Here is an 11,115-nt window from a genome sequence, read left to right on the forward strand (position 1 = left end):
TGTCAGTGGCAGATAATGAATCCAAGACCACCCCTTCCTACTTCTATTCAAGACTATATGAATACTGATGTTCCAGATAAGTTCATTAAAGCTGCAGATAGTGGAGAGTTTATGGTGTACAAGAACTTTGTTGATCAGGAACTAAGTCAATCATTGGTAATGTTTGTTAGTCAGTAGGCCATTGACATACTTCGAAACCATAGCACCTGGCTCTTTGATGGAACTTTTAAATCAGCTCTAAAACCATTCACCCAGGTACTATTGTTTTTATTAGCAGCTGTTCTATTTTCTATGAATTACACATAGAAATGATAAAAATATGATTTAGGTGTACATTGGAATGGCTGCATCAGAGACAGGGGGCAAAGGTATACCATGTATGTTTGCACTATTGCCAAACAAGAAGTTGATCACATATGAAACACTTTCCAAGAAGATTAAGGAGAATGTTGGCTAGCCAAACCGGATGCAAACAATTATAACTGACTTTGAAAAGGCTGTTTTTTTCTGCCTGGGAAAAAGTCTTTCCTCATGCTGTTCATAAAGGGAGTCAGATTCCATCATCACTCTGTGATTTGGAGCAAACTTGGAGATTTGGGTCTCCAGGCTCTCTTTCACCAGGAGGCTAAATTTCAAGAGCTAACCTACAAGCTATATTCACTCTGCTATGTACCTGCAGATGAGGTTGTATCTACTTACAATGATGTTATTCTTCCAATAGTGGAGCATGGTTTAGACAACTATCAAGATTGGTTAGACTATGCTGCCGAATTGGAGGAGTTTGGTTAATACTTCAACAACACCTGGATTTGTCGGAGAAATGGGCGATCACCATTGTTTATGCCTAAACTTTGGAACCATTTTGAGTCTGTAAAGGAGGGCGGACCTCAGACAAACAATATGCTTGAGTCTCATAAAAGAACATGGAATAGTTTGGTAGGTCATTCTCCAAATGTCTGGCATATTCAGGAGCTGTTCATCAAGCAGGATGCTGAGGCCAGAAGAGCCTACTTATCTAATGCTGTTGGTCAGGACATGACAACCAACACTGGAAGAAAACAGAGGTCCCTAGATGCAAGAGAAAGATTAAGGTTTGTTGTAGGGCTGGGCACGTTCCAACTTTTTTGAGGAACGATGGGATCGTTCTTGATCGTTCTGTTCGTTCTCAGGAAAGAACGATCGTTCCACCGTTAACGCGCCCAGCCCTAGTTTGTTGTTGATGCTTTTGACAGCATGCCAAGAGCTGATTATATTTCTACTTTGGCCCATGATAGGCAAAAATTTGACCAATAAAATATGTAATAAATCATGCAAAAATATTAGAATCATTTATTTATTGCTTGACAATGTCTATAGGCATTCAATTCAGTCTAATGTTATCTAGGCATTGGGTGACTAGGCATTATGAAATCTAGGCATAATGTTTTCTAGGCATTCAGAAATATAGGCATAATGTTATATGGGCATTCATGAATCTAGGCATGGTGTTATCTAGACATAATGTTATCTAGGCATTACGAACTAGGCATTCATGAATCTAGGCATAGTGAACTAGGCATTCAGGAACAAGACGTAATGTTAAATAGCCATTTAGTCCCTTATTTCTTATGAGATCAAGAAAGCAGTATAAGGGTTTATAGATTTTCTTAATAACTTTAGATCATGTATTTTTTACTAGATTTAAGTGATTGTGGATTTGTATTATTATCTAGTTTTGACCATGGAATTGTGATCATTTGAAGACCAGAATGTAAAAGTTTAGTCATTGGTTCAGCTTAACACATGGGTAGGAAACCTTGAGGCTCCAGGATGGCTAGGTTGATTTTATTGCTTTATACTAGATTGTTCATGAATTGTTTTGTCAAAAGGAAGGGGAAAGGTTCCAGGTGGCCAGTTTCAAGAAACTACCTTCAGAACAAAAAGAGTTTATAGAATGTTACTGAATCTTTTCTACATCAGAAATGTCATCATGTTTATGTTATAAACCAGAAGTAGGGCCTGAGTGATCCAAAATTAATCAAAAAATCTTAAGAAGACAGGAAGTGAATTAGTAAAATCATTGATGTTCCGATCATGAAAAGACAGTGCATACCTGTTAAACTCTGTTATTTTCAAGAGAATATCAATCCTTGTCTGATGCTTATTGAATTATGAGAAGGGGGGGGGGGGGTACAGTTTGGAGTACAGAATCAATTTACAGTACAGTACAACCACCCTCACTCCCAGTATCCACAATTGACTTGTTGAAGGTGGCCACCAAAGATACCTTTTATTTTTGCATGGCATGGACATTAAGGTGTCCACATATGACCAACTTTTGAAAATAGATTCGCGCGGTAGCTTTTCCCATTCCAATGCGTACCATGAAAACTAAAATAAATTTTTAGCTCAATATCTCTAAAAAAAGACCTACACAGCTCCAAAATATTTTTTTCTTGAATTTTTCATGTCATATATCATTTTCTTTGTAATTGTCAAGAAAGATGAAATTTGTTGAAATTTACAAATTGACTGAGTTATATCCAAAAAACTGCAAAAAAATGTACTTTTCTAAAAAACAAGCATTTTGGACAGTTTTTTGGACCTAACTCATTTATTTAAAATTTTTTTCAAAAATTTCAACAGATCAAAGTTCTCTGATAAAAACAAAGAAATTGATATGTAACATCATAATTTCATGAAATTTTTTTCAAAACTTTCTTCAGCACTTTTAAAAACTTTGGTGGCAATTATCTCCTAGACTTTAAGATGTGTCGACCTAAATTTTCAGATATTACTCACAGTATGTAGTGCAATGGGAAAAGATACTGCACTCATCACATGTACAATTTTTTAAAATAAGTAATCATTTGTGGACACCTTAATGGACATGGGCTTTAATTGTTAGAGAACTCCAGAGATTCGGTTAGGGTAGTTCAGGCGCTAGTGTGTCTTAGAGAGCCAGGGACAGGAAAGTGTTAATGTTTCAACCAAGGAATATTCCAACACCCCTCTTACACTCCAGGACACAACAGTCTCTCGAACTTTTGCAACTGGCCACTTTAACACCCATTTTTGAGAATGAATTTATGAACAATAAGGCTGAACAATAAATCTTCTTAAATTTTTAGACAAGGCGACCAAATTGATTGATGATAGTGATATTGTCGACATCATTTATTAGATTTAAACAAAGCATTCAGTAAGGTGCCATTCATTTTTCTTCTGGATAAAACCAAGGCTCACAATAACTGAGGAAATGTCCATAAATGTAACCAAAAAAGACTGAGTGGTTGAAAGTTAGACTTGGGTTTTTCCATGGAAGTAACCCAGGGGTCGGGGTCATTAGCATTTAATTTCTTAAAAGTTACCTAAATTCAGAAACTTATCATACTGAATAAGTTTGCTAACACTGACAAAGAGGTGTGGCAAAGAGCACTTAATAATCTCTGTATGTGGGCTGCAAGATGGTGCAAGCAGTTCCAAGGTCCTGCACACCAGAACAAGGAGTACTTTCATGAAGGGTTCTGTACTTTTATCTGTTGACCATGTACATGACATTGGTGTACTGGCAGAGAGTCTTTATCAAACCTTGAATTTGCATCCCCAGTTTGGTCACCCTGACATAACCAAAATATAGAGATACTAGGTAACATTCAGAGACCAGCTGTCAACATCATGAAAGGTATGAAGCCATTGAGAATTGAAAATAAACTTAAGGGATAGGTATACTATCTTTAGCCAACAGGAGGTCAAAAGCAGATCTAATCCAGGTTTTGAAATCCTAGAAGGTATTGATGATGTTGACAATTCAACTTGGTTTACTTTGGTGGGACATGAACGGCAGAGATTTACCAGGAACACAGCTTACCTCAGAAGCCTTGTAGCAGCCAGGTCAAAAACAGGCATTATATTAAACTTTTCCACTAACAGAATTGTGTTAAGATGGAGTGGTCTCCCGACAGATGTTCAGGAAGCAAGAACTTTCAAATTTAAATTTGACTAACCAAGTGTAAAACTAAAGAACAGAAAGTTACAGAAAAGTTGTTAAGTTTCACCTTAAATGCTGTCCTGGACCACTTCTGACTTAATTTAAACCACAACTTCAAGCTATAGCTTAAATTTTTTAGTTGCATAATCTCTGTCCATAATCCTGTCCGCTGATTAGTTGAAATATTTCCTGGATTCCTATTATACTCCTACCTTGAGTCCTTGGAATTCCATAAAAAGTATCAAGTAAATATACCCTGAGCCCCTCCTTAGTAAAAAATAAGGGTTTGATGGCATTGATGCAAAAGAACTAAAATACAGAACACAAGGTAAAAAGCTTGCCGAGGAGAAAGGTTTCCAGATGGCTGCAGCCCCTAAACAGAGAGAGCACTGAGTGAAGCTGTATGTGACTTATCCTGCAAGACAGACAGAAACAGAGAAATCAAGCAGTGGACACTTTCCAATTTACAAAAAAGAGGTATTTGAAAATAGACAGAAAAGTCTGTTACCGAATGGCAAAAAACTGTTAATTTAAAATTTTTAACTAATGAAAATAGCTGTTTTGAAATATTTCTCTGCTAAAAATTAAGTAAGACTGGCAAAAATGCTTAAAATTGCAGAAAACTTGCAGAAAATTAAGCATCTGTGAAAAGGAGTTACAGTATAGTATATGGCTATAGGGTGTGGTAACAGTTTGCCCAATCACGTTTCACCCAATAACGTTTCAACCAAATCGTTTCACCAGATAACCTTTCACTTAATATAACGTTTCACTCAATATAACTTTCCAACCAATACTATGTTTCACCCAAATTACATTTCACCCAACTCATGTTTTGCCCAAACTACACTTACTAAAGAGTTTCAACCCCCCCCCCAAAAAAAAATTTCTTTCCAATTTTATTTTGAATTTATAAAAATTTTAACTTTGAATTTATAAAAGTAATACATTAGAACACAGTTTTCTAATACTGCTCAAGTTGGCCATCCTCTTGAAGTCAAAACATGAACTCCTTGATGAAGTAGGGATTGAAGGTTTGTAGTGCAACCTTTAGATTTGCCATCCGGGCTGACTGACGTTCAGTTCTAAATCTGTTTGGGTTGGCACGTCTGACTGTAACCTGCTCTTGTAGCTTGGTCCTGGCCAAGCTATCCTCTGTTTTGAACATTTATGTAATTAGCTGCATGTAACTGCGCCGCTATGTTGAGCTCAAATGTGATTTGCAGATTTTGAGCAAAAATTTTACGCATTTACAACAACCCAGCTTTTTTTGTATATATGAGTCGACCCACTCAAATTAGAATTTTTTAACTAATCTAAGAAGATTCCCATGATTCTCCTTATTTCCCCAGTCAAAATTTGAGGCAAATTAGTCCAGGAGTTTATGAGTTTTGATCTGAAATGGGGCAATAAATTCCTGTGCAATGTATGTTAGAGGAATAAATAAAATTGGGTGAAACTCTTAAGTTGGTGTAATTTGGGCGAAACATGAGTTGGGTGAATTGTAATTTGGGTGAAATGTAGTATTGGGTAAAGTGTGAATTATGGTGAAGCATTATCGTGTGAAACGTTATTTCACCTAAAATTGGGTGAAATGTTTTGGGTGAAACGTGATTGGGCGAATTGTTTCCACACCAGCTGTAGTGAGAGAGTGGATGAATTTTCTACAATTTTTTCGAATGTGTTAAAACTGAATGCCCCGCAAAGGTTTTTCTCTTAATGACAGCTTAAACACCTTGCTTGCTACAAGTCTCAACTTTGATATGAGTCTTATCTTTTGCTACAAGTCTTCTCTTTCTACAAGTCTCAATTTAGCTACAAGTCTCTATTTTGCTACGAGTCTAAACTTTGCTTCAAGTCTCAACTTTGGTAAGAGTTTCATTTTTGCTGTGAGTCTCGTATTTGCTGCAAATCTCATCTTTACTACGAGTTTTAATTTTGCTATGTGTCTCAATTTTGCTTAGAATCTCAACTTTGCTATGAGTCTCAATGCTGCAGAGAGTTTCAATGTTGCTGCGATTCTCTACCAGTCTCATCTTTGCTGTAAGTATCAACTTTGCTGCAAGTCTCAATTTTTCGGTGAGTCTCAATTTTGCTACAAGTCTAAACTTTGCTACCAGTCTCATCTTTGCTATGAGTCTCACCTTTGCCACAAGTCTCATTTTTGCTTTGAGTCACAACTTTGCTATGAGTTTTATTTTTTCTACTAGTCTCATTTTAGCAATGAATCTCAATTTTGATTTAAGTTTGAACTTTGCAAGAAATCTAAACTTTGCTACGAATCTAAACTTTGATATGAGTTTCACCTTTGCTATGAGTTTCACCTTTGCTATGAGTTTCACCTTTGCCTTAAGTCTCATCGTTGCTACAAGTCTCATTGTTGCTACAAGTCTGAACTTTGCTTTAATTATCATCTTTGCTACAAATCCCAACTTAGCTGCGAATCTCAACTTTGCTACGTGTCTCAACTTTGCTACAAATCTATACTTTGTTGCTACAAGTATCATCTTTGCTACAAGTCTCATCTTTGCTCCAAGTCTCATCTTTTCTTCAAGTCTCATCTTTGCTAGAAGTCTGATCTTTGCTACGAATATCAACTTTTCTACAAATCTCAACTTTGCTTTGAGTCTCATCTTTGCTACAAGTCTCAACTTTGCTACAAATCTCAATATTGCTACGAGTCTCAATATTGCTGCAAGTCTCAATATTGCTGCGAGCCTCAATCTTTCTACAAGTCTCAAATTTGTTACAGAGGCTAAACTTCCCATATTAGCCAAAGTCTCAACTTTGCAACAAATCTTGCTACAAGTCTCAACTTTGCTACTATTCTCAACTTTGCTAAAAGTCTCAATTTGCTACAAGTCTCAATTTTGCTATGTGTCTCTTCTTTGCTACTCTTAACTTTGCTCAAGTCTAATCTTTTGCTACAAATCTCATCTTTGCTACATAGTCTCATCTGAGAGCAGCCACCTCCCTCTGTCAACAGTCACGAAATAAAAATGGTTTCATGTCAAATTTAGAGCCTTTCACATGGCTCTAAATGGAAACTTAAGACATAATTTTTCTCAGATATCTCAATAAATTGATGATTTTTGGTATACTGCGGGCCATATCGAAATAGAACAATTTTTATTTTGTGACTGTTTAAAACTTGGCAAAAAGATCACTTATCAAGATCTTGAGCTGCATTTATTACCAGCTTAAATGAAACCTTTACATCTGTTTACTATATTAACCAATAATCTTTAATTGTCGTCAGTTTGGCTAATCAAAACTATATGATCGCCACAGGCTACTGAAATTTGCGATTTTTCCTCCCTGCATATATCTCAACAAAGACAGTAAAAAAGGGGTACCAGAGCCCTTTTTTCAATTTTCGGTTGAAGAGTACCTTTTAAAAAGGACTTCTCATTAAAGCTAAGACAAATTTTCAAATTCATTCCAAAATCCTGGGAGCACTCCAAAACCCTGGGAGCAATTCCAAAAACCCTGAGAGCAGGTCAAGGGTCCTCATTCAGCGGTCGATTAATAGATATCACCTTACCATGTACTATTCTCTGGGGTAAAAAAGTGGTGAAAGCAAAATATTAAATATGATCCAGAAGGAGATGAATTGCACAAAATAAAGTTTATACCTGATATGATCTGGATGTAAAGCAACGTCCATTCGGTCAATTCCAAGATGTTCTAGTTGTCTGGACATTCCTTTATCTTTTACAAATCTGTTAATTTCCTTCTTGTAAAGCTGGTTTTTTTCTAGACCCTAAAAATAAAAAATAAATTATTATTCTGTTAATAATAAAACTTTTGTATTTTTTTAAAGAAAAATTTAAAATAGCTGTATTTACCTTAGGAATGTTATTGTTGTAGAGATGGGAGAAGGTGGAAAAACATCTAGCAAGCTTCAACATTTTATCTAATTGTAAGTTGAAAATGAAAACACTATCTTGAATATTTCGTGGTATAACAGAAACAATGTGGTGAAGCGAAAACATTTACATCCATTAGACATATAATAAACATAATAAACTATATATTTATTGAATTTTCACTAGTTAAATTAACATGTACATGAGAGCCCCAGTAGCAACAGGTTGTCTGATGGAATATTAAAATCTGTTTCATCTACTCCGGAAGTTCAGCCAGAAGCTCACAAATTTTGGGTCCAGCTTTCAAACCTTAAATAGATATTGATCCGGCTGAAAACTAATTTGTGAATTGAGTAGGATTAGCTATATGTATATTGTATGCATACAGATGAACTCGACCCCCTTATTTATTGTAATAATTCAAAATTAAGAATAACCTTTAGTGTTGGTGGATTCGTTGAGAACAGGAATCTTGACCTTCTGATTATCCTGACAGTTGATAACTTCCAACACTCCCTTAACCACAACCAGACCCTCAAGGATAATGTTATCTACTATAACTGCTCTGCTGGCAACCTTCTTGTTTAGAATGCAGAGAACTCTTAAAAGCTCACCAGAATATATAATGCTTTTCTCTTCACACCGTGCAATCACCTAATATAAAGCATTTATTAGTTTATCTTGTATTTGAGGTTTCTTAGTTAGATCACATAGATTGAGTGACACAGTTGATAATTCATTTGGTTTTAGAATATTGCAAGTCAAAGCAATAAAGTTTTAACAAAAGTTGAATTTAAATGAAATTGAATTAACAAACAACCTGAACTATTTAATCTCACAATGTGAACAAATTTACATTGTTATAAAGTTACACCTGCATAAATTATGCATCAATTATTGAGACAAAGCCATTGTTTGCGTTAAGTTTGCGTAAGAATGGGAATAAATATTATAAGTTAACGATAATAACATTATCTATTGTATAATTAATACACTTAAAAAATGTATAGGCACAGAATTTCTTCTGGACAGTTTTTAAGGCTTAAATCTTCCAATCTTTGTACACTGTACACTGTACACTGTACACTGTACATCCTTGAAATCATCTCTGGATTGTTCAGCAGACTGACCCATCTGTTGACCCCAATGAAACCCTTTTGCTTTATATAAAACATTCTTTTTAACAGGCTCTTCTCGGGGTTAATTTCCTAATATGGTCATCCTATAGACTCTAGATTTTTTCAGATTTAATAAAATTAACATATTGAGTCTGTTTTAAATATGGGTTTTTCTAATGTGAGTGTTACTCATGTACAAAATGTTTACTTATTGAAGTCTATTATGATCAAAAGTCCTTGCAGGAGTGGCTATGCGGGATCTCTATTTCCCCAAAAGTAAATTGGAATCTATTTAATACAATCAAAAAACAATCAGAACAACCCCCCCCCCCCCTCCACCCCATTTAATATCGATTTACAATGTTTTAAAATACATGTTTTTTTCTTTAAATAATTCGGTAATATTTGATATTGTATTTGCTTTAGTACTGATGAGGACATCGTAGAAATGTCGAAATATATTTACTGTAATAGTGGTCTCCATTGTTTATTTCCAATCTGGTTTGGTTCAACCTTCCACCAACTATACTATTTAATAGATCTACAATACTCATTTCTAACATTAATGACACATAATGACAACTTATAAAAACATATCTCTCAAGATAGTGCTTGACAACCCTCACTAAACACTGAAATTTTCAGTGAATGGTTTTATTTTTAAATAAATATTTTACATGGGTGATTTAAAAAAAACCATCCATTTACTATATATCTATGTCATTGTAATGGGTATTATTAAGTGCCAAAAAGTTATGAAATTTGAAATTTTAATAGCAGGGTGAAAAAAGTTACTTTTTCGCCTGTTGTAGGGCGATAAAGTTACTTAATTACCCTACACAGGATATATTTGGTGTGATAAATTTCATCAAAATTGAATAAATAATGTAATGCCTGAGCAGGAAAAGATTAGATATCCTTATTTTTCCAGCAAAAAATTGATTGTGATTGATCTGTATAGTCTTGCGGATTTAGAGCTAAAATAGCCAAACCCATCTAAAATGAACTTGTCAGAATTTAACACTTTCATATTGTAAAACAACATCTTTCTCATAGTAACTCAGATAAAGGTTTAAAGGGGAACGTTGTTAATTGGACATGCTACTCTATAAATGCAGCGGTTACATAAAATTGCGTATATGGAGCTTTCAAGGGATTGTTAATCTTTTTTAAAATAAATGAAATACCCCCACTTTTAAGGATTAGGAACGCAACGAAGTCAATTTTACAGCTCAAATAGTCCCCAAAATGCTTAACATTTTCCATTGCGCTGTTGCTTAAAAACACTGTAAAATATTTTTTTTTCGTATATTTATAAGCAGATGATCAAAAGGAAGTACTATATCGCTTGGACTAATAGCCGATTAAATTGAAGTTCATTTAAAATATACTCAGCTGTTCACAAACCGGTTTTTAGTCCCTTTAATATATACAAAAAAAAATTGTTTTTCCAATGAACTCATTCAAAAAAAAAATTTAAATTTATTCTAACACATGGGCATTATCATTTCAGTCCATTTTCGCTAATTTGTAAAAAAAATGGCAAGACGGCCAAACTAAATTAGCTGAAATTTTAATGCTTCCTTAAACTCGCGATTTTAAAAGTATCAAATATTTTTTTCAATGTTTAAACATAGTTCCATTGTTGGAATAACAAATGAAATCTTATCAGATTTTCTGTACAAAAGTATTAGCGTTTTCTCTATATTTATATAATAAAAAATTTTCAAATTAAATTATCTTTTGAGTATTTTCAAATTTTCTTTTTGATGAATACAAGACTACCGGAAGATTGTCGAGATATTTTCCGAAAAGAGACTTGTTGTCGTCACGCAAAATTTGTCCAGCTGAATCCCCGATTCACAACAGTACTTAATCTAAAACTATTTATCTTTGACATTTTAAAAACGAAACAGCAGTTAATCAATTTACAAATTTATAAAAAAAGGATGTTTCTTATCATTTAGCCTCAGACAAATGTAAATAGATATATCCCGAAAATGGACTGTCAGCGTGACATCAAATTTAGAGTTGAAGGCCCGATCCACAACGGTACTCTATATTTTATTAGTCTTCATCTGAGCAACACGGAGGAAATTACCGTAGTTTTTCTGTCTAGAAAGGAAACCACAGTTGGAAATGATCAGTTTTCAGATAA

General features: G+C 34.5%; 2 protein-coding genes across 2 annotated transcripts in view; both read right to left on the reverse strand.

The window, feature by feature from the left end:
* The window catches only part of LOC111709306 (peptidyl-prolyl cis-trans isomerase CWC27 homolog), a 24,620-nt gene extending 22,570 nt beyond the window's left edge, over positions 1 to 2,050 (reverse strand). Inside the window, exon 1 of the mRNA XM_023482939.1 lies at positions 2,038 to 2,050. The gene's annotated coding sequence lies outside the window, so the exon portion shown is untranslated. The remainder of the gene's footprint in view (positions 1 to 2,037) is intronic.
* The window catches only part of LOC111709307 (uncharacterized), a 22,094-nt gene extending 13,997 nt beyond the window's left edge, over positions 1 to 8,097 (reverse strand). Inside the window, exons 1-2 of the mRNA XM_023482940.1 lie at positions 7,819 to 8,097; positions 7,606 to 7,733 (exon numbers count right to left, since the gene is read on the reverse strand). Coding sequence (XP_023338708.1) covers positions 7,606 to 7,733; positions 7,819 to 7,965 — 275 coding nt within the window. The 5' untranslated portion in view covers positions 7,966 to 8,097. The remainder of the gene's footprint in view (positions 1 to 7,605; positions 7,734 to 7,818) is intronic.
* Between the last annotated feature and the right edge of the window lie 3,018 nt (positions 8,098 to 11,115).

This window comes from Eurytemora carolleeae, unplaced genomic scaffold (assembly GCF_000591075.1).
Source record: "Eurytemora carolleeae unplaced genomic scaffold, Eaff_2.0 scaffold315, whole genome shotgun sequence".
In the NCBI taxonomy this organism is placed as follows: domain Eukaryota; kingdom Metazoa; phylum Arthropoda; class Copepoda; order Calanoida; family Temoridae; genus Eurytemora; species Eurytemora carolleeae.